This window comes from Ambystoma mexicanum, chromosome 6p (genome assembly GCF_040938575.1).
Source record: "Ambystoma mexicanum isolate Mex_15411 chromosome 6p, UKY_AmexF1_1, whole genome shotgun sequence".
In the NCBI taxonomy this organism is placed as follows: Eukaryota; Metazoa; Chordata; class Amphibia; order Caudata; family Ambystomatidae; genus Ambystoma; species Ambystoma mexicanum.
The window spans coordinates 688,065,136-688,092,950 of record NC_090935.1 but is presented as its reverse complement, the minus strand read 5'-3'; the positions used below and the strand labels follow the sequence as shown (position 1 = coordinate 688,092,950).

The following is a 27,815-nucleotide window of genomic DNA, read 5'->3' as shown; positions in this document are numbered from 1 at the left end:
TCATTTAAAAAAAATATGCAGCAGCCTGGACCACCAGGATAAAATCTGGCGACCCGTGTAATTGTTCCTAGGGCAGTCACCAGGCATTGCCCTGGGAGTTCCCAAGGTCATTTTTGCCACTATTGTTGCTGAAGGGGTCGATGGGCCTTACCCTGACGGCCCCCCAGGTAACTCTTTTTTATAATGAACAAGCTGGATCCGCCAAGGCAAGACCGGGTGACACCCACAATTGTTGCTTGGGTGTCACTTAGCTGTGACTTAGCAGCCCCCGGGCTCACTAAAAAAAGCAGCAGTGGGGGCCAGCAGGGTAGGACCTGTTGACCCCTGCAATTGTTTGGGGGTTCGCAGCAGCAGTAGCCGACAGGGCAAGACCCAGAGACCCCCACAATTAGTGCTGGGGGGTCACCGGATATTGCCTTGGAGACCTCCCAGGTAATAATTATGTTTAATTCAGCAGCAGGGGCCGACTGGGCAAGACCCAGAGACTCACGAGACTCACGCAATTGTTGCTGGGAGATCGCTGGGCCTAACCCTTGTGCACCCCCATCAACCACACCCCTGGCTCCAGCAATTTGGGGGGTCACTGGACCTTGCCCATGGCAACCCCATATTGTTTTGTCTATTAAACGTCTGTGCAACAGAGATTTTAAAAAGTTAATATTGGGCTCACTATTCGGCTCTGGACAAATACTTGGGCCAACTATTTGCTATTTGCCTACATAGTAAATTCAGTATTTGGTACAGCCCTACTGTTAGACCACTACAGTGGGGACTGGCGCAGTATAAACACTCTCAATTTGGTACTCTTTCTTCCTCCATATTGCTGCTGCATTGCATCATGGATGGAAGAGGTCAAGTCTTCTTTAAATAGGTGATGCCCAGTGGCAGATTTAAGGGAAAGGGCCCAGTGGGCAAAACTGACAGAGGGCCCCAAGTGGGCGGGTCATGGCGGCAGCCTCTGCCCAGGGCCCCATGACCGCTACCGCAGGGCAGCCCCTAAGTGCAGCCACACATGCTGCACACCAGTGCCAACCCTGTACCAGCTGTTAAAGTACAATCTGATGAGTGTGGGAAGGGAAAGGAAGGGGCGGGACAAGGCACAGGGGCTCGCTCGCCATTTGTCTGTCTGGCGACTGTTAAATCCGCCTCTGGAGGTGCCTCCACGGGCAAAGTGTATTTAGCTGTTCTATTGGATGCTCTAACCATCTCAAGAAGTGGACGCCAACTTTAAGGCTACACCTAAGACCATGTCTAGAGGTGGTCTTAGAGGTGGAGAGCTATAAATAGGTGCGTGCCCCGCTCTAGCCCCGCCCTCTGCCACTTGCCCAGTTTAATAATTCTTTCAGACAATCCCTAACAAGGCACTTGTAACTATCTGCACTTTCAATAAAGAAGGAGAAACCCTTGTAACCAGGCAGTATTATTACAAATGACGTACCCGCAGATGCCGAAAGAATGAAGCACAGATTTATTTTAATGTCAGGAAAAAAAAAAGTGGGCAGTTAAAGGTTCTACGTTCATGTTTTGATAGCTGTGGCCCGCGGCGCTGAGATGTAACTCAGCAAAATTGCAAAGCCAAACTCCGAGGCCCGGGAGCAGGAGGGGACTCAGACCTGAGCCGCAAGGGTGAGAATGGAAAACACGACAGCGTTCAGGTTACAGACAATCGCCCAGTGGGTGTTATTCTTGGCCTGGCCTTTCATTTACGCGTCAGAGTGATCCCGAGCTCCAGTCTATCAGGGCACTGCAAGGCTTGCCGGTGTGTTAACCATGTGTGTATGTGTGTGGCTTGCATTGCCAAGGAGGAAGAAAAAAAAAACAGCACCTGACTATTTAAGAGTTCTTTTTTATTGCAGTCAAAAACCGCAGACAGTCTGAGGAACCAGGCTCTTTCCTGCAGACAAAGGGCGATTCAAAACCACCGCACCAAAAAAGTTCTGCGCTCCGAGGGTTATCGGCGCTCCACCCCCCCGCCCCCGCCCCCCGCCCCCACGAGTCTGCTAAGTCTCACTGGTTTGTCAGCCTCGCTTACGTTTCTTCTCGGCAACAGTTATCGCAGCCCTTCTGGGCAATATGTGTTTGCTCACATCTTCTCTGAGTCAAAAGATAAGAAGGCAAAGGGCCAGATGTCATGTGCGTGCTTATGTCGAATTGACTTTGAAAAACACAGGGTTCAAGTCCTAAAAAAAAGTGCAAGGGGTGTGACGTACGAAATGGGAAGTGATGTCAACGGAACTGAACGTATCCTAAAGTGAACTATGCACGTCTGTCATTTCCCAACTGAAGAAAGTGCAAAGGACAAATAAGCGATTACCAGAAGAACAGATTTCCCAATAACATTGGTGCCAAGTATGAAAGGTGAATACTTTTTTTTATGTCTAAGTGTTTGTAACAAAACATGTACTGTATAGCAGAACATCAGTATGTGGCATTTTGCAGCTTCATGGCGAGCAATTGCAGGGGTCTTCTGGCTCGGGGACTGATTCATGGAATATTTTGCACAGTGCAAAGCGACTTTACACTGCCAACAAACAAGATGATTCATAGAACAGTGCAAAGTGCCTTTTTGCCGTGCAAAGTGACTTTGCTTCGCAAAAAGACACTTTGCACTGTTCCATGAATCAGGGTGGAGCAGTGCAAAGTGTATTTTTGCAGTTCAAAGTGACTTTGCACGGCCAAAAGATACCTTGCACTGTTCCATTAATCAGTGTGTTTGTTGGCAGTGCAAAGTCACTTTTTAGCAGTAAAACGTCACTTTGCACCGTGCAAAAATTCCATGAATGTGGCCCTAAATGTCCGGGCTCCAAGCCGCATGACCTGAGCTCCATTTTCTGACATGCCATTGTTTGAATGGGAGCAGGTTCTTTTTCATTATTTGAAAACACACGGGGCTCAGGGGACAGCGTCATCCCTCTGAAAAAAGTGGGGGTGCACCGTCCAACCACGTGTTGCCTCGGCTTGTGCTCAGGAAAAACCCTTTTGAGGCTGTTTATACATTTAATGTGTTGTTAAAGTCCTGTTGCAGCAGAATGCAAATCAAATTGCTTTGGTTTGTGCCCTGTTTTGCTGTAGCATTTTCCCATGGAATCCCTGGGCGAACAGGGTGATGCTACTCGACAACACGTTTTCACTGTGCAAGGAATTTTGTAAGCACAAGGCCACAAAAACTGCTACAAAAGTCATGCAAGAATGGTGCTATGTGTCACAGTGGAAAAGGTTGCATGTTGGGGGGAGGAGGGGCTAACTTTCTTCTATGCACTTAGTCTATCAGAATTGTCCCTGGACCTAGTATGATAGCAACCACGTCTGTCTCCTCCCCCCCCAGCAATATCTGAAATGTTGTCAGGCCTAGCACGACAGTCGCTTGTTTTGTTCTTCCCCTCCCTTTCTGCACCCCTCTCCCTCACCTTTTGTTAATCTCCGGCTCTACCAGAAATGTCATCAGGCCTAGTACGGTAGTCGCCTGTCTGTTTCCATTCCCTTCCCACTCTCCCCCTCCCTTCCTTATCTATGTCTTATGTCTTGCTCTATCTGAAATGTCATCAGGCCGAGTACGATAGTTAATTTCACAACCTTACTGTTCATGGCCTGTAAGAATGTCATTATATGTTCCCTTGTTCCTTCCCTTGCCTTGAAGCGCTTTCAAACACGTTGTGTATAGGTGCTATATAAATAAACTATCATATCATATGGTTTATGATGGTGCCAGCAATATATGCATAAGCATGGACCTGTACAAAACTTCTCATGCTGCTTGTTCTTAAATATGCAAATATTCCACTGGAAAAATAAATGTTCATGATCATGCCAATTAAAAATCCTAGCATGGACATGGAGACAAAACATGCCACCTATAATCAAATTTGCAAATATTTCACTGCCAAGCACGTTTAGGATGGGAACCGCAATATATGCCATTATGGATATGCAAAATGTGTTTCATGCTTTGTGGGGTAAGGTATAGCCCCTGAATGCCAGAAATAAAGAGGCCAGAGTGATTTGAAGGAATCTGGCTAAGGTGGAGTTCCACTGAAGTTTAAAGCCAGCACAGAAATGGTGATGTCAGACATGAGGCCTATTGAACTAAAGACAGGCCTTAATCTCAAATAAGGGAGACTTATGCTGGGAAGTTCAAAAGTGCAAAGATATGCCCAATGCATTTCAGCAAGGAAATACATGTGGCTGAAAATGTGGTTTTACTAAATCCATGGAAAGCTACACTGTTTACTTATAGAGACAGATAGCGTGTACATCATCTTCAATGTAATACCCAATTGTGATCCAGAAATCTCAAGTGAAACCAAACTTATTGCAATCATAAGAAATCAAAGAACTTCCCTTTTCCTCATCCAAATGACAGTATGCAAAGAGAAGTGCTCACTTGGTTTCAAGGTGAACGTGGTGTTCTCATATAACTGCCCTGTGTATTGACACTCCAAAAGTGATACATCTTTTGCAACTGTGAAATTATAGAAATACATTTGACATGGATTTGCCTTATAAAATGCTTCATGTAAAATGCATTGTGTTTGAGTTTAAAAGCCATTTCTTGCAGAATTGTACATGCAGCTGGGCATTTCTACTGAAATGACACTTTAACCTCAAAGATCTGGAAATATATAAAGCCCTGCCTGTTTCTCAGCAGAAGTAACCTTGAGGTCACAACTCTCATAAAATGTGCATTAAAGCTATAGCCAGGACCATTGGGAGGCCAAGGAGGGATAGGCTGAGGTAAACATGAGCCAGCATCTGGCTGGTCACATGTTTAAGGATAAATGAAACTTAGAAAAACAAAGGTGGGGGCTTCAGTGAGTGAGGCCTGTGAAGCTGGGGTTTAATTAATAGACAAATACATTTTATTGCATAAAAAGGGCAGGGTATATGCCACAACGCTCATTCAAGAATTTTATTAAAGTTGACAGTAATCCCCTTTGAACCATGCCCAAACTTTTGTGTGATAAGCATAACAGAAGTTATTACGGGAAATTTGATTTGGGCCGTTCCATGATTCTGAGAGATTTGAAAGTTGGTGTGAGGGTGAAGGACAAAATTAACATGAGAACTTTGAAGTGGCATATTTTTCACTTAATGCGGCTCCTGAGTGAATGAAGAAAAACTGTACCTCTGCACAGGAAGGGTGTGCTGACTTCAGATTAGCATCAACGGATTTGCCTTAAAATGTAGTTCTTAAAAATGTATCCATACATGTACATATTTGAAAAATTAGGGTACTTGCCATTTTCATAGATTTTCAGAGTTTTATCATGTCAAACGAACATGTCAGTTTGGTATGACTAAGCATTCTCCTCCCTCAGCTTTCCCAACTCACACCCCTCAACCCCTTGTCCTATTACCACACAGGTGGGAGGAGGGTGGAGAGAACCAACCAATCCCTTCCTTGGGAATCATGACAAGTGAGTGATGTCATTTGCCCTATAAGTAGACCAGTTGCATCAGAACTGGGCTTTTTTCACTTTGTTCTGGGAGGTAACCTGCTGGTGAACTCTTACAAGAAATACCCAAGCAGAGAGGGCCCAAATCTTGGAGACAGGGACCAGGAGACATAGAATTTGACTGGGACCCTTGGAGAAGCCAGAGGGGACTATCCTTGACTGACACCCTCACTGTCCCATATGTCCCCTGCTGTTCCCTGATGCCCATTACAAGGACTCTCCTGTAAGTAAAACTATCCCAAAGCCATAGACAGTGTAGGCCCTGCATTTTTTTTATCAAGTATTGTTCTAGTTATTTCCCAATAGCAAAATGCCCCGTTTGTCTGTGTAGATCTTTAGCTTATTTAATTAAAGTAAATCAATTAATTCCCCTATATAAATCACAGGATGTGTTTTGTTAGCATTCAAAACTAACAAGCTCCTCCCAGTATGTTGCGTGCCGGTATAGACATAAAGATTTGATTGACCATTTGTAATAAAATCCCTGACCTCAGTACAGATGGGGAGGTCCTGAATCCAAAATAATTAATCCCCAAAACCCTGTTTCCAAGTGAGTGTGCAGGGTGCAAATGAAATTCCCCATTGGTTCCCCTTCATTTTAAATCATAAGTGTGAAACCTTGTATTTCATTTCCATGTATGGTGGAAAAAACGAAATTGTCCCTTTGTTCCCATTGTGCTCTGACCCAAACCACAAAGCACTGCATGTTCTTTTTAGGAGTGGCAAAACAAATGTTCCCATTGATTTTATTTCCGTCATATTGCATCTGTAGTAAAAAGTGCAAAAAAAGTTTTCTCCTTGAATCCCTTTTTCCAAATAGTGCATTTTTATCAGAACCCCAAACCGATTAACCCATTGTGTTCACACTCTGTGCCACTGGCCTTCAATTGAGAGGGGTCAAGTCTAATTGATGTTTGGAGGGTGGGGGCTGTTGGGGGGAAAACATATTATAACCAAATTACCAAATCATCAATCACTGTGTGCCTTGAATTGTTCTTTTTTCTGTATTGGTCGGTGATTTGAAAAGAAATCTGTGGGAAATTGTGACGGCATATCTTAGTATTATCTCTATGTTGGTGCCATTACGGAAGTCATGTTTGTTCTTGTTTTGCCACTGCAGTGGTGGCTGATGTTAGTCTGTTTGTCAAATTTGATTTAAATAAATTAATACATCTATATTCTTACTACACACCGGCCTGGTTCCTAGCCATTGTGGCACCGGGTATTTGTTGGGATTGGGTGCAAGACGTGTTGGAGGCCTTACCAAAACTGAACCTTAACAAAATAATAGTGCTTTGTTGTGCGCCACCTTGATTCGGGGGAAAGGAACTCCCCGAGGTTGACTGTGACTGAGTAATAAACAGCGACAGCTTTGTGTGCTCAAATGAGCCAGCACTCCTCTGTAAAACATGTTTTGTTTGCTGAAGGCCACAATATACACAAACATGTACCTTTAAAAGAGTCTTCATGCATAATGTGATCAAATGTGTCAGTACTGTACTATAAAATACTTTCATGATGGTGCCCACACTATATACCAGCATGGCCATGTAAATCTTTACATATTGCCTGTGCCCAACTGTGTGGCAATGTAAGACATTTTCATGATTGTGCCAACACACTATTCCAGTGTGGATCCGTAAAAGTTTGTGTTCCTTCCTGTGATCAATTGTGTCAGTAATCATAAGTAACATACGTTCAGGATTACACCAAAGTACATGCCCTTGTGGATCTTTAAAACTCTTTTCATGCTGCTTCTGCTCAGATGTGCCAATATTTCACAGTAAAACACTTACAATATACGCCAGCAATGCCTTTTAAAACGATTTTTCATACTGTCTGTGTCCAAATATAGGTCACTAATATTGCTACTGTAAATCACTTTCTGGTGCCCCCCACTATGGCAGCAGAATGCTTTTGAGCATCTGTTCTAACACTCCTCCTCCCTCCATCAAATGAAACACATTCACTCTGCCACTCATTCAATCATTCAATCACTCACTCAATCGTTCACTCATTCATGGTCACACACAGACTTACTCACTGACTCACACACATTGTATAATATTGTACATTCTAAACACATACGGTCACAACTGCAGGGGCTCCAATTCTAGAAGTGCCTCTACAAAGAGGAGGATGTGTGGGCTGGCCCGAGGATCCGAATGCTATTCCAGTGCAATTCCTCTGAGTCCCAGTTGATCTGTGGCTCTTGTAAAGTTATTGAAAGGCTTGCGTGTATTGAAATGACTAGTTGATGTGCTGCTTGGTAAAGCGGGTGGCATGGGACTCAGCGAGAGGTAGAGGTGAAGGAAAGGCACAAGGGAGTGGGACACCCTGCCACCCCACTATATCTATCATATATCTATCACTGCCTGTATTACCATAACAGTGCTCATAGAAAATGACATCTGTCAGAAGGAGCAGAATAGTTCTTGGAAGTAAACTCTGCGTGAAAAAGTGTTCCATACTGTGTTTGAATTTTTCACTTGAGTGGGGGCCCAATTACTCCAGTACGGTGCTATGAATCCTCAACCAGGATGATTGTGGCCACCATTCGGTTCTGTTCCCCCCAAATGCTGCCTGTTATGTATGCAGTTCCGGACTGGTGGTCGGAATTGCATGCCCATGCCTCAATCCTTCTTGCAATGTAGCCATGTGCACCCTTCTCCCCAAAGTGAGTATGCAAAATCCAATTGTATGTGCCTGTATCAAGCTCTGTTTAGGATTTAGGCCCAATGTGACACCACACTTCTTATCCACTGAGGACATTTCTTTCCTTTAACAGAAATAATTTCTTTATGAAATCAGAGGGCTCTCCTCCACCCCATGACATAGAGGGCTCCAGTTCCTCTGCAGATGGCGGGAGCAGAAGGGAGCTGAAGGCTTTGTTCCCTGGACCAACGGATTAAAGGTAAGAAATGTGTGTGTATGCATGTAAGTGTGTGTGTACATATGTATGTATGTAATGTAATGTGCATTAATGAGTGGCTGCATGATGTATGGATGGTGGTTTGGCTATGCCTATGTGACTGTATGGTGAAAGGGTGCACACCTAAATGTATGGGTGGCTGGGTGTGCATGTGTGAGTGCATGGTGAAAGGGTGCACACTTAAATGTTTGTTTGGCTGCCTGGGCGTGTTGTATGGTGAAAGGGTGCTCACTTAAATGTATGGGCACCACCTGGTTGTGCCTGATTGGTGAAAAGGTGTACACTTAAATGTATGGGTGGCTACATGAGTGTGTCTGTATGGGTAAAAAGGTGCACACTTAATTATGCATGGCTACATGAGTGTGTCTGTATGGTGAAAGAGTGCACAGTTAAATGTATGGGTGGCTGCCTGGGTGTGCCTATATGGTGAAAGGGTACACACTTAAAGGTATGGGTGGCTGTGTGTGTGTGTATAGTGAATGGTGTGTGTGTTTGTGTTCAGGCGTGCAATGAAACCTGCATTTCGGGGGGACTAACCCTTCAAATGTTGGAAGAGGCGCTAACATCACACAGGTGGTAGGGGAGGGACAAATTTATTTCTGTGGGGGCATCTAACTTCTTTACACATTCTAATGACACTATTCTAGTGCAGCTTCAATGTTACAAGCAGTAAACTCTCTCCTTTACATGTGAAAGCACCCACTTATGGAATGATTTGAGAATGAGCAGACTCCTATCCCTTCTCTACCATTTCAATCACTCCCCTGGCATGCAAGTGCTAAACCCCATCACGATTTCAATTGTGTACAAAATTATAAATTTGAATGCAGGTACTAATAGTGAAATGCATTACGTTTGTAATTGCCGGGCCTTTGCTGGGCAGAGGAGCTGATTTGGGGGCATGGTACAGGAGAGGCGATGTGTGGCGGGTGGAGTGGGGAGGGGATTGTGCAATAAATTGTAATGGTCATCCAGGTCCAGGCAAGGCAGGCATTATATGTGGTATTAGTGACTAGAGATGCATTTTGGTGCAGCCAGTCTGGTCATTTCTTAGTTTGGCTTGAATTTTTTTCAACTGGGCTTCTCCGATAAAGTGGTGCTGCTAAGTATAATTACCTGGCTAGACTGGCATTTGGGTGCTGCTAGTCTAGCCGTTTCCTGCTGTGTCATTGTATATTTTCCTGGGCATTGTGATAAAACAATCATAAGTGTTATTGCTTCGACTAGCATTTTGGTGCAACCATTCTAGGTATGTCTGAATGTGCAAGTTGTGTATTTGGAGCTTAACGGAACTGTTGATCTCTGCGCTAGCTTATGCACTTCAATTTATCCATCAATTATTAATATTTTTCAGCTTGTTGTTGTCATTCCCTTTGCCTGTGTATAGGGTTACAAGGGACAGAGCTCCTGCAGTCCCGGTTTTGGAAAAGTACACTTTTTTGGGCGGTTGGAACCCTGTTGTACAGTGGCGCTGGATCTGGTGTTCACCTATTTCAATTTCGTGTGCTTGAGGTTCATTCATCAATGACAGTTTACACCATTATTGGTTTTTGAGAACACAATATATTTATTGTGCCAGAAGGTCAAGTGCACGTTTTGTCAGATAATATTTTCTGACACTGTACAACAGGGTTCCAACCTCCCCAAAAAATATGTCTGAATGTGGCCTGGCATGCTGTACTTGTAATATATATATATATATATATATATATATATATATATATATATATATATATATATATATATATATATATATATATATATATATATATATATATCTTTCCCCTAGTGCAGTGTGTGGGATACCCCTGCAGTAGCACATTTGTGTGTAATTCGCAAGTCTAGGACGGCTCAGAGTGTGGCGCGACCCATGATTTGTTGCCGAGCTGGGGGGCCCTCATGCTCGCAGGTGGGGGGCACAATTTGTGTTACACCACTGCCTTCCTGTCCCATTTCCTGTCCCTGTCACATGTCCTGTCCCTTCCTGTCCCTGCAACAGGATTTACTTGCTGTATACGCACCTAACAAGCGAACAATAAAGACAAATAAATACATTTCCTCTTCAACCTATATGTAGAACCTTTTATACAGATCCTTAGCAAACACAATGTTCACTTCCAGCAATAATCAGCTGACACACACATATACTTTCACATCTCATCCCCATCACACCACCACACCCTCAAATGCTTTCTCTCCACAATCACCACCTGGATGGCCACCCACATCCTCAAACTCAACCCTTCTAAAATGGAATACCTCCTCATTTGCCCCCTGCCACAAACCTAACCTCAACCTTTGGATAAAACAAAACACCACAAACAACTCACACATATCCGTCTCTGCACCTGTCAAATCCCTAGGCTATATCATTGAACACCCACCTTTTCTTCACCCAGCACATATCTACCATCACTAAAACATGCAACCTACATCTACACATAAGCTGCAAAATAAGACATATACTACCCTCTGATGACTTCCACACTGCAGTCCAAGCACTGGTTCTGTTCAAGTTATAGTATGGTAATGCACTCCTCACTGGGCTCCAGAACAACACTCTTAACACCATGCAAGCTGTACATAACACATCAGCAAGACTCACCCTCCGCCTACCCAAATACTCACACATCAACCCAGCTCGTGCCCAGCTCCACCGGCTCCCAGAACTCCAGAGAATTGCCATCAAAGGACTCTACATTGTATTTAAAGCTGTCCACCTCAAAACCCCATCTTGCCTTCATGACAAACTGATACCAATCACCCACACAAACACCAGACAAGCTAGCCAGCTTCTTCTAAATATTCTTCTCTGCAAACTAGCATGCACACAAAAGCAAGCACTTACTCAGTGGGCACTCAGAGCAGGGAACACCCCACCACTTCACATCATCACTTCAGCCTCCAAACCACTTTCTGAAAAAGCTTCAAAACATACCTGTATCCCCACAAATAATCCAGTTCCAACACCTCCCTTGCTACCATTTAGATATCCCAAATGTCCTATCCTATCCTGAAAATATGTTGTAACTTCTGTTTAAACTCACACCTTTTGCACTCAAATACCATCTAAGGCGTTCTGATTTCCTCTGGGTAGTGTCAGCGCTGTACACAAATGTACAATAAATGAATCAATGAATCGATAAAAGCTTTCATACTATTGGCAGGTAGCCAGGAAACGTTTGCGTCTACCAGATTCACCCAAAATATGCTATTGTTTTAAGTCAGCATATACCCCTTGTTTAATCCAATATAGCATCACTCTTACTAGTTATATCTACAGGACTACATCGCCCTAAATTGCATTGCTCATTCTATTCACTCATCACAATCTTTCAATATTTTATAAGGTGTCATTAACAAGAAATGACAATTCTTTAACCTGCATTGTTCCTGTTATAGCGCAGCCACATCACAAAGCTGCTAGTTTCAATAACTACTTTTGGAGTGAACACCAAACTCTAAAAACTCAAACAGTGACCTCTGGACTTTTTTCCATTGCATTTCCATAGAAATAAGGCTCGACGTAAAATATAGTTATACTAAAAAAGGTTTGTTCTTAAAAGAGTGGGTACACACTACATCTCACAATAAATCAATCATTCTCGAAATCTGCAAACAAAAAAACGGTCAAAAGAGAACACATTTGGCTCTGCTATATAGTCATGTTTGTAGATCCGCTGAGCTATTTTCTTTGCCATGTCCATATAAAGTCACTGCACAAAAGCTCATTGCATAATGTATCTTTAATCAAGTTATAAGCACACCAAAACTGTGTCATGTGCTAAGCTAAAGGCTTAAAATAATTATCTTCCAGAAAGAAAACAATAAATAAACATTAAAAAAACACTGATGCCAACAGAATTTCGGATGGGCTGAATGAATACCCAATGTACTCTCATTCTGCATCAGGAGTCAGAGGAATGCAAACAGTCCAAACACTAGCTATCTTTGCGTCCGTATGCATAGGCCAGGCATAATTCTCTGGAAGAACTTAAATCCGCACCAGGGCTGCAACCAACATTAGGTTAAACTCATTGCCAAATTGAATTGGCAGTGTTGAAGAGATCCCAAAAGCTATATAAAAAGGAGATTATCCATGCCAAGGAGTTTTAAATCATGCAACAAACTGAAGGCCGTGCCAACAAATCCAGGAACTCTTCCAAAAAGAGCAAGATGATTTTAACCCTAGAACATCAGTTCATCATTTATCAATGCCCAACCATCCTTTATCAATCTAACAACAAATCATCCATGACAATTTACACACAAGCTTAAACCTAAATACGATACAGGCATAGTTAGCATGTTATGACACTTTGCACGTGTATTTATCATCGTCAATGGTAACAGTCCAAATTCTATTGATGTCATTCTTTTCCTATCGCAGAAACTACACAAGGAGGGTATGAAGCCTATTAAAGCAATATGAATCTTCATAGGAAATTTCCATCTGATGTATTGCCTGTAGTCTAGTTAGTCTGCCTCCCGACATCCTGTCTCCTTCGTTTGTATAGAGCTTTGGAGCTTTCAGCCTTATAACTAAGCCGGCAGAGATACCAATTTGAGGGCTTCGAGGGGTCATTTTAAAAGCAGACTCTCGATTGCAGCCAAAGCCATGACATCTGGAGGGAGCAAATTTCCAAATTCTGGAAATTACTTTGTTTAATGTAAAGAAAAAGGTGGGCAATGAAGAAGAATATTAAGGGCAGCCCTTCAGATACCACAGCCCGGTATCAATTATTGACAATGCTCTTTTCTGGACAGGATACAAAGACTCCCAAGAGTTATAAAGTGTGTTTATTTGTAAATTAAATAAAACTGGTTATTTACCAACCAACCACCCTTGTTTCAGATGTACCTGTATTCGACATTGCGGCTTTGAGGCTTTGCTTAGAAGGCCAGTGTGTTCCTTGCTTAATTAATAGAGGGTATTTATTTTCTGACACATGTTTTAGGCCACCCCAGATAGTATGATTCCAATTTTTAGGGATTTTCAGAGAAACAATGTTTCATGGATAAAACTGGTGTTCAATTTCTGACAAGAATATTAATAAAGCCATCCTATTAATGGAATGTTTGGCAGATCACCAATCTTCATTTTTTTATTAAAACCATGAATGAAGTCATTAGATATCAGTTACACAACTAGTCGTAAAACCAGCTACTGTGCAGCTTCAGGGCCTTTAGACTGAGGGCAGGATATTTCATATTGGAATAGAGATACTGGGCCTCATTACGAGTCCAGCGGTAACTGAGGTGGTAAAACCGCCTGGTTACCGCCAGACTCGTATTACCATTCCGCCTCTGTGATTCCCGGAATTACCGGGGCATTACAACCCCGGTGTCCCGGGAATTCCAGAGGCGGAATGGTGTAAATCCCCATTCCCTTTGAGTCCTATGGGACTCAATGGGAATGTGGATCATGGAAACACCGGCACCATCTCATGATGGTGCCGGTGTTTCCTCGATCTCCAGAAGGTGGGCGATGGTAAACCCGCCAGGTCAGACCTGGCGGGAACGCCACCTCCCGCCTGCAGGACTCGGGATTGGGCTTACCTCCACTGTTATATCCAGACTGCCCGACCTGTAATGAGGCCCACTGTCTGCTTAAGGTCAAAATTGGGTGTCCCTATTGTTACTCGCCGTCATTTGCCTTAGACATATTTATCAATGGTATTTACCTCAGAGGTTTATCATCTTTAAAGGGGACATCTGGTGAGTTCTGGCATAGCTTCTCTTCTTCTAATCTAATAGATGTAGGTGAGTATCAGGGGGCATCGGTGTCGTTATTCCTTAGCATGTGCTACCCCTCTAATACGCAACAGTTACTTGGAGGCAGTGGAAGAAAGGACGGCCAAACATAACATTGCAGTAAATAGTTACGCAGATGACACTGAGTCCCTCTAAGAGCAGAAGACTTGCCTAAGCGATAGTTCAGAGGGAAGCTGATTATCAGAAAATTTGCCTCAGGAATTGGTTTAACAGGATCTGCACTTTGAAAATAAAAATGGTGTCTCCAGGGAGACCGATAACCCAGTTGTTATTCTTTCATAGATGAATCGATGAGTGTTCCTTCCACTGCCTCTGGGGGCATTCAGGCATGCACTTTGACAAGATGAGGGTATGCAATACGGTAATAGCCCACCTACTTCACTCAAAACCAGCTCTGATACAAATCCTTACTGGAGGTTGGAAATATTCTCACAGTATTCCTTCTCCTTGAGAGATACCGCTTGAGACTAGGACAATTTTGAAACTATTATATTTTACAAACAATATTTTATGCCAGCAAATACTTAACGGGCAATGGAGCGGTAACTCTAAGAATAACTTTACTTCTAAGGAATTCAAGAAACAAAATGATATTGTATAGCCAGGAATGTAGCAAGATAAATTAAAGTTTCAGAAACAATTAAATGCTATATTTCGGTATACATTTTAGCACCAGTACACATGCTGCCCTGGAATGTTATATATCGGATGAATGTCTACATTCCGTATTATATCTTAGAAATGTCTAAAAAGGTTGGCAAGTGACATTTAGACATATTTTTCAATTCCTGGATTCAAGATGTGGTCCAAGCTAAATACAACATTCAATTAAATTAAAAATAGCTTGGTGGCGGCGCAAGCCAAGATGCAACACAAAGGTTTTGCTAGTATGTGTGTTGAGCCGAAGAGCGGCCCGCTCCCTTCTCTGTCGATTCAAGCATGTGATGCTGTTTCCAACTTGCTTTTCAGTGAAGGTCGCAAAGTCTAACTATAGAACCTGCAGAAAATGAATGGCTGTTTGCAAACCCTGCCACCTCCGTACTCTTCCTTAATGAAGGCCTGCCATACCACATAACCATGGGTTCTGCTGGAAGCACTGCTGTTTTTCTAAGAGGAAGCCGCTTGATCATAGTGCTTCATATCCAGAATGAGCCTGCGTCAGTCCCCACTCTAGTGTGACATTCATAGTCTGCTTTGTGTGCAATGCTGGATACAATGGCTGTCACCTTACCTTCCAGGTGGTCTACGAAGCAGTATACATCATAGGTTTCATTGGGATAGCGCCTTCCGTAGGTCCTTATGCCTGCCTTTGCCTTCTTATCACCATAACACCTTGCCCTGGGATTTTTGATTGGATATCTGTGATGGGGTGACAAAGCTCCAGATCAGATATTATACGCAATGAAATCCTGATGCCACATTCCTTAAAGATGTTCTGTTCAATTGTCAATTTCAAGTGTGTGGGGTTATTCTGCTGCATTTAATGGTGGCCATTTATTTGACTTCTTGTCTATTTGTGGTCACTTCCTACCACAGTGCCCTCTCTCTTGCTGCCAGACACATGTTTCAACCATTGACATTGTAGTATCTGCTGCACAAGACATCACAGTTGTGCATGAAGAACTTGTCGGGGGTCAGAGGTTGTTTGCTGACTCAAGCAGGAACACACCAGCGTATCAGAAAAACAGTAAAGCAAGACTTGGCATTGTGCTCTATTCTTCACCCCCACTCTCCAGAGTGTTTATGAAAACTATTCACCTAGCAGAGCCACTTGATGTTACCCTGGTGCTATCGAACAGCACTCTATGGAGCAGTCCGTAACAGGAGTACGATAAGCGACCACAGTTTCACTATCAGGTACGAGACAGTGGGTGCCTTTGGTGTGCCCCGCTCCAATGCAAAGACTTGTCACCTGCTGGTGCGACTGGCTTTCACTGATGACGTCAGAGAAAGCGTTGGGCAGCACCCACAAGAAGTTGCATGACCCTCACAAAATGCAAGAAAGAATAGAAGAGTGCCAACCCGTTCTAGGGGCCCCATCTTACTCCTCAAATACACAGATGCTCTACCAATCAATGCGTCTCAGGCCTAGCCCTGAGGAATGAACGCTCTGCTGTAGATGACGTCCGCCAGGAAAATAAGGCTCTGGATGAGAAGCCTATGTGCTTGGCTGGATGCTCACAGGTATCGTTGTATTGTTTATTCATTTATATGGCGCTCCGAACCCTGAGGTAGCTGGGCGCAGTACAGTTTATCGGTTACATGCAAGGTACAATGAAATAAATTTACAATTATGCTTAACAGTATTTACAGATTCTTTACAACAGCGGTTATATATACAGGTAAGCAAGGAAGGCGGGGCTCCATTGCCAACACGCCCCATTCTACCTGTGCTGTTAATGTAGGTGTACATTGCAGGTTAGTAGCTCCCTTTTTAATGCATTAATTGGATGTGTGTGTGCGTGCGTGTTTGTGTGAGTGTTTTTAGGTGGACACTCTAGAGCGTTTTCACACCAACTGCTCTTAAAAAATAGACATTGTGCAATTTACTATATTGCACTATAGCCACTGCTGGGGCTCCTTTCTGTAGAAAGGTTACAGCAAACAAATACAAACATAGGTCAATAAAAAGATTACAAATGAGCGAGGTCTCACCTGACACTTTGGTCCGCGAGCCAGCCAGCATCACACTGCTCGAAGCCATCCTCAAAAGCCGCCCTCATCTGTTCCGGAGTAGCAATGGCGGCCCCGTTCTCCTGGCAGGCTTGCTTGGCATGGTCGAAATCCAGGGTGTACCTGTGGCTGGAGCCACGATAGTGGAAAACCACACCTGTGGAAAGAACGAGGCCATGATAAGACACGCCACTCTTCCTAGATGACGCCGGGTGCACTGGAAGCCACCTGCGGAGTAATTGCTATTATTCTACCATGACACTCCTATGAACCCCGAAAACCTAACATCAGAATTAATCCACGAAGCAGACGAGAAAGTCAGAGTTTACCATCCACGTGCAATGTTGACAACAGAATTCATGCTACACAATAAGTTGCAACGTGCCCAAAAGTAAGGTGCTATGATTACCCAGCAGGCACATCCCCCAGCGCAGGTTCGAACATGTGACCACCATTTACACATGGCCTCCCAAAAGCAGGTGCATCGACCTACTGAACTGTTTCACCAGGAAACTATTCGTACAATTTCAAACTCTAGATTAAGGGGGCAGGGCAGAGTCATAGCAATTGAGACACACGCAGACTGATTTGCATGCATTTTAAAATGGCACAATCCCATTGCAAAATGCTTTGTAAATCAGGCCCCTAGTGTCACAACAGCTAATTGATGGAGCAGATCCGTAATGGTTTTCCATGCAATGAATGTGCCGAGGAAAGGAGCCAGCAGTGGTGTTTCCTTAAAACAGGGCTCAAGTGGAGGGTACACGTGGGTGGACGGAGCCCCCCCCCACTTTTTTCAGAGGGCACCTTGATATGCTAATTTTTGGTGATACAATATTCAATTGGTATGTTAATGACCCCCCGCCCACTTTTTTTTTTTAGGACTTGACCCTTCCTTAAAAAGATTTAACTCAATAATCTACTGATTTAATCACATTCTCACTGCTTCACTCCCCCAGGCAAAAAAAAAAAACACTCGAGCCTTCACATAGATGTGTCGGGTAGCTTGGTTGGTTATGGCCTGGGAACCTGATGACTCTGCATACATTGAGGCCCAATGAGGTTTGCATCTCTGACTTAGGTCCTTGATTCCGAAATGCGTCATTAGCTAAGCAACACGCGTTGCCTAGTGCACAGTGCCAATACACACAGCAGGGGTGCCTGTCAACGGATTTTCCATTAAAATGGCGGTTAAATGAAGGTGGGGCTCAGATGTAGTTAACTTCTTTTGTTACATTGGGGAGAGAGTGCATTAAGTATGAACATAAGAAAAAAGTCCAGATTCCGGAATGCGGGCAGCAGAGGCAGCAGCTTAAACCAGCAGCTCCTGGCCCTCTCCTTTATATGGATTATTGAAGATATGAACTCCAAAAAGAAAATTGAAATAGCTGACAACCCTATCCCGAAGAAAACCAAATCAGCTGCAGACATGGCAGAAATCCCTAGTCCACAGGATATTTACTCTCTACTGATGAAAGTGGCACAAGACTTGGGTAAGGTTGCTCAGGATGTGACTGATGTTAAAGCATCAATGGAGGATTTGTCTATGAAGGTGGCCCAGGTGGACAGCCGTGTCTCAGTTTTGGAAAGCAGCAGTGCCTCTATGTCATCGGAGATTTCGGGAAGCTTCAGAGCCTATAAGAACTTGAAAGATGACTTCTATAAAGGGAGAGCTAAGACATTGGAACTGGATTTGAGGATTAGGTGCAGGAACATAAGGATCATTGGACTGGAGGAAGAAGAAAATGAGGACTTGGCCTTAAAAGTGCAGGAGGTTTTGAAGAGTTCAATCAAATATGGACAGATAACACTTATGGACATTGATAATGCATTTAGGATTGGCAAGAAAATGGGCCTTCAGGGTAAAGCCAGGCAAGTCCTAGTTTCCTTCGTGTGCACCAGGATCAAGGAAGAAGTTTTGAAAGTAGCAAGACAGCTTGAAAATATTTACTATAAGAAAAAGCGGATTTTTATTTACCCAGACTACCCAAAGGAGGTTGTGGAGATTAGAAAATCCTTTAAAGAGCCCAAGGACCTGGCAAGGTCTTTGGGGGTGAAAGCCTTTCTCAACAGGGCTAACTGGCTAACTTTGGTGTTTCCAGAGGGGGAGAAAATCACTAGAGATCCTAACGAGGCTCTTAAATGGTTAAAGGCTCGGGAGACTGGATTGATGGAAAATTAATTTTTACAGATGTTTTTTTTTTACCAAATGTAGGTGTGTTGGTTTGAACGAAATAATTTATATCATTTCAATTTTTACTTTTGGCATTGAAAAACATTGAGAAGAAATGGCGTCGGTTCAATAATTCAGTTAAACGTTTTTTTTTTTTTTTTTTTTTTTTTTCGATTGATGCATCCCTTGCCGCTCTCAACGTTCTTACCGTCATGTTCAGGCCAGGTTGTGATGTCCGGAAGGGGTTAGAAGAAAGGACCATGCATTGCCGGCTCGGTCATGTGCTCCAGTCAGCTGACCGGTGGCAGGATCATTGGGGAGTGGAGTTGGTCACGTATCATCGATACGGAGCTGGGAGTTGCACTCGGTTACGGCAGGTGAGAGGGTGCCCCGATCTCTGCTCTGTCCCTATTAAGTGCTCGCAACATGTGTAGCTGGCGGGTTGCTTTATCCCCGGCTTCCGTGGGGATCGCTTTCAAACTGCTCCTCCTCCGCAGTTTCATACTTGCTGGCGCCGTCTTCGCATCGCAACTACCCGATGTAAGAGAGGAGGATTGTTAAACACCAGTGGGACGCCCAATGAACTAATCAACTGGCGGCGGGAGACTGCGGGGCTAGTCCCTTTGATCCCGTACGCTTCTATTCGTAAGATACTGCCTGTTTACACTGGGGACATTAAAAGTAATTGCTTTAAAGGAGCATCAGAGTGCCTCATATAACGTTCTGAAGGGGAGCCAGCAGTTGTTTAACAGCCTCTGAGGAACGCTCATATTCCTGAGCACAGCTGATGAACTGGAGTGCCCCCCCTTTTTAACAGTAACATTTCTGCATACATGACACGGGATAGCTTTAGTGGTTGTTCACTGCCTGGCTTTCTTTTGTAGTGCCGGGCAGAGTGTGCTGGTGGATGTCAGCCTATCATTTCTTTGCAGGTATTACATGTGTTGTGGTTCAGTCCTCTCCCAAAGGTCGAATATATATGCGCACAGTATGCTTGGAGAACTGAACTTCCCTCATGTTTTGGCAGGATTAAAATGTGCAGTGTTTCATGAGATGATTTTACACTGCTGAGATCTGCAGCTTTCTTCCTTCCTGTTAGTTCACTAACGCATAATTGGGTTGTGAGATGACATATATGTACTCGATATGTTTAAAGACTCATTATTTGCCACTAACCAATAGACGGTTTTACATGTTATAATCACGAAATACTACAGCTGGTACGTGGAAGAAAAAAAGGATTATACAATGGTTTTTCAATTCAATGTAACAGTGTGATCCTGCTTCAAGGGTTCACCTTTCTATAGTGTTTTACAGTTGGATTTGATATGCTGTTTTCGGGAATGGCAAGTTATATACAGGCTGGATGCTTGTGCAGGTGGGGTTGTGTGCATTTTGATATCTCTGCAGGATCTCGACATATGGGGTTTGCACGTGTGGAGTGGCGGAGTGGGCGGTGTTGGGCGTCTTGACAGTACTACGAAGGGCTCAGGGTCTGCCCTATTAGGGTGTGATGTTATTGGGGACATTGCATTTTCTCCTGGGCAGCGTCCTTGACTCTACTTCCTCCCTAGATGGTCCTCTGTGCTTTACGGGGGGACAGCTTGTCATGGCCTTCACAGAACAAATGGCGGGAGATGCGAGGTTTAGTGGTGCCGGTGGGGGGCTGCTGGGGGGGATGCTATTATGGAATGGGGTGGCTTAATGGGAGTTCAAGTTATTTGGAGAGGTGTCCAGGATGTTGGACTACTTGGTATGTGTATAGGAGTTTTTTCTGGTTTGCTGTTCTTGGTGTTTTGCATCTGTTTTTGGGGGGTTGGGTTGGGGTTCAGGGTCAATATCATAAATCAGGATCTGTTGTCAAGATTGGATAGTGTGGGGGTGGATTTTCTGGTCTGGAGGATGGGGGATCAATTAAGAGTTATTTCATGGAATGTGAACGGACTGAATAATGTGCAGAAGAGACGGAAAGTGATGTCCTATTTGAATGATATGAATGGGGACATTTATTTACTTCAGGAGACTCACCTTCTTAAGGAAGATTTGGATGGTTTGAGGAAGGGCTGGGTAGGGAGAGTATACGGTTCTTCTTTTGATTCAAGGTCCAGGGGTGTGGTGATTTTAATAAGGAAAAATGCCCCGATTAAGGTACTAAGAGTAATAGGTGACAAGGGTGGTAGGATGATTGCCATTCTGACGAACATTCAGGGCAAGGTGGTTTCATTCTGCAACATTTATGCGCCAACCGTGGATGATGGTTCTTTCTTCAGGGAGGTTGCACAAACAGTTCAGGATCTAGGGACTAGTAACGTAATCCTGGGCGGGGATTTCAACACGGTTGTTGACAATACCTTGGACAGGAGCAATAACAGATTCTGCAGGAGAACTGATGTACAAACTAAGGCACTATTGGATTTAATGGTGGAGCATGATCTGAAGGACAGCTGGAGGATGAACAATCCGTTGGTAAGGGAATACAGTTTCTACTCAGGAGCGCATGCGACTTATTCAAGGATTGACATGGTTTTGATGTCAGGAGGTATGCTACAGAGTTATAAGTCGAGTAGTATTGGTAATATTGTGTTGACGGATCACGCACATGTGGTTCTTGATTTGAGATGGGATTTTTCAATGGACAGACAATTTACGTGGAGACTGAATCCTATGTTGTTGGATAATGCTGATGAGATGGACAAACTTTCAACAGAAATAGATTATTTTGTGGAGGAAAATTGCAATGGTGAGGTGGAGCTGGGCACAGTTTGGGAGGCCTTCAAATGCACTGTACGGGGTATGTTTATTAATTTGGCGAGAGGCTTGAAAAAGAAATGGGACAATTCGCAGATGGAATTAGAGAATAAAATAAATGATTTATCACGGAAATTGATGGTGGATCCTTCACAGTTGTTTATACTTCCGGAGTTGAATCGTTTGAAAAGGGAATTGACTGTGTTGATTTCTGATAGAGTAGAGAAAAGGTATTTTCAACAAAAGTGCACTTATTTTGAACGGGGGGAGAGGTGTGATCGTTGGCTAGCTTACAGAATGAGGTTGAGAGAGTCGGAGCGCTCAATCACATCGATTACGGACTCTGGTGGAATGACTACTTTTGATCCGTTGAGAATAAATGAGGTGTTCATGAAGTTTTATGAGAATTTGTATAGAAATAAGACATACACTGATGCAACCAATGTAGATTTTTTGGGGGCAATACCAGTCCCAGAAATTTCTGTAGAGGAGTCAACTTTGTTGGAAGAACCGGTAACTGTGGATGAGGTCAGGAATGCAATTTCTAAGTTAAATGTAGGCAGGTCTCCGGGCCCTGATGGACTGCCGGTGGAGTTTTATAGATGGCTGCCTAATTCTGCATTGGAACTGTTAAAGGATATGTATGTGACTTCTAAGGCTCGGGGACTGCTTCCAGATACGACTAGACATGCAACGATTTCGGTATTTCTAAAGAAGGGCAAAGACGAAACTTTGGCGTCCAGTTACAGACCTATAAGTTTAATTAATGTGGACAACAAAATCCTAGCCAAGGTTCTGGCATTAAGGCTGGAAAATCTTCTACCGAAATTGATAGATCAGAATCAGTCGGGTTTTATTAAGGGTAGGACGACGTCCAGCAATATGAGGACTTTACTGTGTACCATCGCTAGAGCGTCAGAACTTTCAGAAGACTCGGCGGTTCTCTCATTGGATGCCGAAAAAGCATTCGATAGGGTCAATTGGCAATTTATGTTTAGTGTTCTGGAAAAAATGGGTTTTGGTCATCATTTTTGTTCTTGGGTCAGACTATTATATACCAAGCCCACGGCGGATGTCAAAACTAATGGTTGGAGGTCCCAATTTTTTGATTTGGAACGTGGAACGAGACAAGGATGTCCGTTGTCTCCTCTTTTGTTTGTACTCAGTGTTGAACCTTTGGCCATTAAGCTGAGGACGGAGGAGGGCCTGCAGGGTATTGATGGTGGGGGGTTGAAACAAAAAGCTTGGCTATATGCTGATGACTTGCTATTGGTCCTTAGGAATCTTGCTGAATCATTGCCTGTGCTTATGGATATTCTGGGGGTCTTTCATCGGTGCTCTGGGTACAAGATTAATTGGGCGAAATCGGAAGTTCTACCCCTTGTCCCACTATGTGACAAACAGTTGGTTACTGGGTTGGGCTTCAAGTGGTGTGCTGAGAGGTTAATGTACCTGGGTGTTTGGATTTTGCCAACAATTGCAGATTTTGTGAGAGTGAATATGAATGTGGTCTGTGCTGCTTTCAAATCAGATCTAGATAGATGGTCCTTGCTTCATCTTTCCCTTTGGGGGAAGGTGAATGCTTTAAAGATGGTGTCATCTCCCAGAGTGAACTATGTTTTAAGTATGGTTCCATTGGAAATTGAGAAAAGGTATTGGCGGGAACTGGATAGACTTATGCAGGGTTTCTTGTGGGATCATAAACCTCCGCGCCTGAGGATAAGTAAACTACAATTGCCCTTGTCGAAAGGCGGGCTAGGGGTGCCGGACTTCAGGGCATATCATCTGGCCTTCATGGCCCGTACCTTATTTGCATGTATTAAATCGGATGGTACGGATTGGTTTGGTGCGGAATCTAGCCAGGTGAGTCCGTTGTCACCCCGGGCTTTATTAACGAGTCAGCCATGCAGACGGAGGTTGGAGAATCCGTTGACTAAGAGTCTACGGACTTCGTGGTTGACTTTGAATGAGTGTTTGGGTTTCGATGCATTGAGAGACCCGAATGCTTCACTTTGGCTGAATCCAAGTGTTACATATGAAGGGAAAGTTATATTCTGGCATGAATGGTTCCTTGCTGGGGTTCAGTGGATTGGGGACCTTTTTAATGGTATGACATGGATGACTGCCAGAGAAGTCAAGTTGAAGTTTGATATCCCTACCTTTTGTATGGCGGACTATCGGAAGATCCGGAGAGCAGTAGGAGATGTAGATATGGAGAAAGGAGTCAATTTGGATTTGCTTGGTTGGATACCTGGGGTGAGTGGTTGTGGCTTGGTCAGCTATGTGTATAAACAAATTATGTCCAACTACAAGATAAATGATGCTGTGAGACAAGATTGGAACCAAAGGATTGGTGAGGACATTGCGGAAGAGCATTGGTCTCGAATCTGTGAGAATGTGAAACTGTGTTCTTTGAGTCTGGTTGAAAGATCGCGGCAGATTAAGATTCTACATAGAACTTATTGGACACCAGAGCGTTTGATGGAAAGAGGAATGAGTGATAACTCTGATTGTTGGGCGTGTGTTCAGGAGAGGGGCACCTTTGAACATATGTTGTGGGAATGTCCAAGAGTGAGGGGTATGTGGTTCGAATTTGATCAGATTTGTGAGAGAGTTCTCGAAGAGAGAATCCACTTAGATTTTAAGACCATTGTGCTGGGCAGCACTGATGTGCTGGAAGATTTGAGCACCTCCCAGAGAAAGTGGATCTTTCGGGGAGCAATGGTGGGAAAGAAATTGATATTGAGAAACTGGAAAACATCTACTCCTGTTACAATTGAAATGTGGATTGCAGAGATGCATATTTTGGCTGATATCGAAAGAGTGCTATACCTGAGGGAGAAAAAGAGTGCATTGTTCAATAAGATATGGAATAAATTTCTCTTATTGTATTAGGCCTGATTTTAGATCTGATTTGACTCTGGGGGGTTTGTATATAGTGGAATATGTAGATTAGTGAATGTAGGTTTTTGTTGTAATCATCTAATATGTTTTTGTTCATCTTATTGTAATTTTGAAAATTAAAATAAAAATTTCAAAAAAAAAAAAAAAAAAAAGAAAAAAGTCCAGATACCAAAACAATTGAGATCCACTCAATGGAGCACGTGATCTCCTAGAGGCCCCACACAGGTCCGCCCTAAATGCACTTTTAAGAGTGCTTTATCTGCGCATGCCGTTGGACCACAGCAACTGCTGCACTGGGGTCAAAGGGCTGTCCAGAGCATCGGCGGCCCTCGCGCTGAATCGGGCGCGCTCTTTGTCCGTCGGCCTTTGATCTGCCCGTCCAGTTTGAGCCATTCTGCTCAGAGTGGACGTCTCTTCATTTCCTGAGCGAGTGTTGGAGCGCATAAAAGGGCCTATTAGGTGACTGAAGATGGCGGCCTGAGCGAGTACACGCATGCAGCAGGATAAAATAATTAGCAGACCCCATGGAGCTAGGGAGATTAAAGTGAAGGACACCCTTTGTTTCTGATGTGTTGTGGAAGACAGGGGAGAAGGGAGGGGGCGCCTGTGGCCCGCTCCTTCTTCCAGCCCCCTTCCCAGCCAAGCATTTGTATTTGTCTGCAAAGAAAGGACAGCTGCTTTAGTTGAGAACAAAACGCTGCAGTAGGCTACAGGCCCGAAGGATTTCTCACTGGAAATGTTGGCAGCAGCACACCATGCCATCGCAGGAGGACAGTGTTACAGACTGTGGAAGGGTATTACATTGCAGCGAAAATGCAACAAAAATATAAATAGAAAAGTAATATTCTGTTTGCAGAGAAGACTAAACAAGGGACTCACAAAAAGGCACTACATAAACTGGGGAAAAGTGAGCTCTGCTGCCATAGTTTTAGTTGGGTACACTTTCTGTCACAAAACGCGAAGCAGTGTAGATCGAAACGTAGACAGCCACTATGTTCTTAAAGTTTTCGTTAATCTTGCACCAGGTGTGGTCTCCAACATCACTGCTTTGCCATCGCCCACTACTAGACCTGGGCGAGCCAGAGAATTCATGCGAAGGGCCCAGACTGTGAGACTGGGGGTCTGGCCAAGCTCTTAGGGCCAAATAAGAGCGGAGCCAGGGACATGGCTGCACAGAATGGGGGAGGGGGTCTGTCTTATTGGGTTGGGGGCAAGAAAAGGGACTAAAAGCATTGGGGAGCAACGAAAAGGGCTAACAGGGCAAGAAAGGGAGCTAAAGGGGCTGGGGGCAACAGAAAGGGGCTAAATGGGACTGTGGTCAAAAGGGGGTAAAACTGAACTGGGGATCAACAAACAGGGCAAAATGGGCCTGGGGCAACAAAAGAGGCTAAATGGGACAGGGGTAAAAAAAAAGGGGCAAAAAAGGGCAAAACGGGATTGGAGAGGTCAAGAAAGGGACAACACAGTACTGGGACAGCTGAAGGGGTGTAGAGGCCACACAAGATCTAAATGGGACTCAGGTAAAAAAAAAGGGGGCAACATGGCACTGGGGGATGCTAAAGGGGTTAAGGGGCAAGAAAGGGGGATAATTGGTACTAATGGTAATAAAAAATGCCAACACGGGACAGGGGATCAAAAAAGTGGAAAATGGGATTGCGGTCAGCTAACGCAGTGGAGGACCAACAAAAGTGGCTGAAAGGGACTGGGGTAAAATGGCACTGGGGAGCTAAAGTGAGTTTGGCAACATTAAGGGAAAAACGAGAAAGGGGTTGGGAGAAACAAAGGGGGTTAAAACATACTAGGGGGACAAGAAAAGGACCCATTGGGTAACATAGCGGCTTCACAGCACCACTAGAAAGTGTTCTGGTCCTGCACCAGCCAATCAATGAGTGGTGTGCAGGCATGAGTGAGTCTGCCTGATTTATGGTCCTGGCCGCCTGACTTCCTGAAGTTCCTGTCCTGCCGCAGCCAATCAATGCATGGCTGGGGAGGGACCGGAAGTCAGATGACCGAAAGTCAGGCAGACACGCTCCTTTAAGTGCTATTGGCACACCAGGAGCATGTCTTTTTGTTCTTTTTCTTCAGTAAAGGAGTGGGTGGGCACCTGGTGGGACTCTTGGCCGGCCCTGCTTTGCACAGGCACTGACCCGAGAGGAGGTTCATCCCAAAGCCTAGGGCTTGGGTCGGCTCAAGCCCTCTGGGCCCGCCTAGCTCTACCTTCTACATCTTACCCAGACTTTGTTATATTCATGTTTTAAATATGTCTTCCTCTGTCACTACTGTTTGCATACACTTGACTGCTGCATCTATTGGCGAAACACCTGCATAATGCATTGAACCAGAGCTGACACGCCCTTTTATTCCGCTGCAATTCTGTCAAATGTATTTTTTTTAATTATTCGGATTTTGAGTGTGTTCAATGTACACGGGCTGTATAGAAGTACATTATGCACATTTACCCTCATGTTTAGTGGCAATACTTGGGCATGGGGGTAACATCTTACAACTGAGGAAGTGAAAACAGCTCCATTAGAATGAGTACTCCTAAGCCTCAGAGTTGAGGCTCAAATAGATTAATTTGCAGATGTTCCAAGTCAGCAGGACCCTTTTTGCAGGCAAGGCCTGCTTATACAAATGAAGCCTAAGAAACCGACTGGGAGCCCGGCTGAGACCCTCAACCCCATTTCGCATATTTCTGAAGAGCAGCCACTAAGGGAGGTCAGGAACGCACCTGTGCATCTAAAGGTGACCTGTCTGCAGCGGTGTTCAGTAATGCACAACGCTGAATACAGCAATAGGAACAATGATGCTTGGGTATAGAGAGACTCTTCACTTTGAGGGATTTACTATACAGATGGGCATCATTGCCAAATCCCATGTAAGTAACATCCAGGTGATTGACCTATAGTGGTGTCTGTAATGGAATTTAGTGATTGGCCATTGAATGTGACTGCCAGCATCAGAAGGTTACCCCTGACCTGATCAGTGGGCACTCGATGAGGCATGATATACAGCTCAAAGGGAGTGTATCTGGGTGTCACGCTGTGCTTGTGGGCGTGGTTACTTGGTCAAAGAGCACAGGCAAGCTAGAGCCAGCCTTCTTCCTTGACGCATCAAGACTGATACATCAGAAATTGGGTATTCTGTGCTCATCGTG

At 44.1% G+C, this 27,815-nt stretch overlaps 1 protein-coding gene across 2 annotated transcripts in view; it reads right to left on the bottom strand.

Moving 5' to 3' along the window:
* The window catches only part of LOC138511722 (versican core protein-like), a 207,374-nt gene that overhangs the window by 144,402 nt on the left and 35,157 nt on the right, over positions 1-27,815 (bottom strand). For both annotated transcript variants that reach the window (XM_069627577.1, XM_069627578.1), the window contains exons 4-5: positions 16,816-16,990; positions 15,392-15,519 (exon numbers count right to left, since the gene is read on the bottom strand). In XM_069627577.1, coding sequence (XP_069483678.1) covers positions 15,392-15,519; positions 16,816-16,990 — 303 coding nt within the window. The remainder of the gene's footprint in view (positions 1-15,391; positions 15,520-16,815; positions 16,991-27,815) is intronic.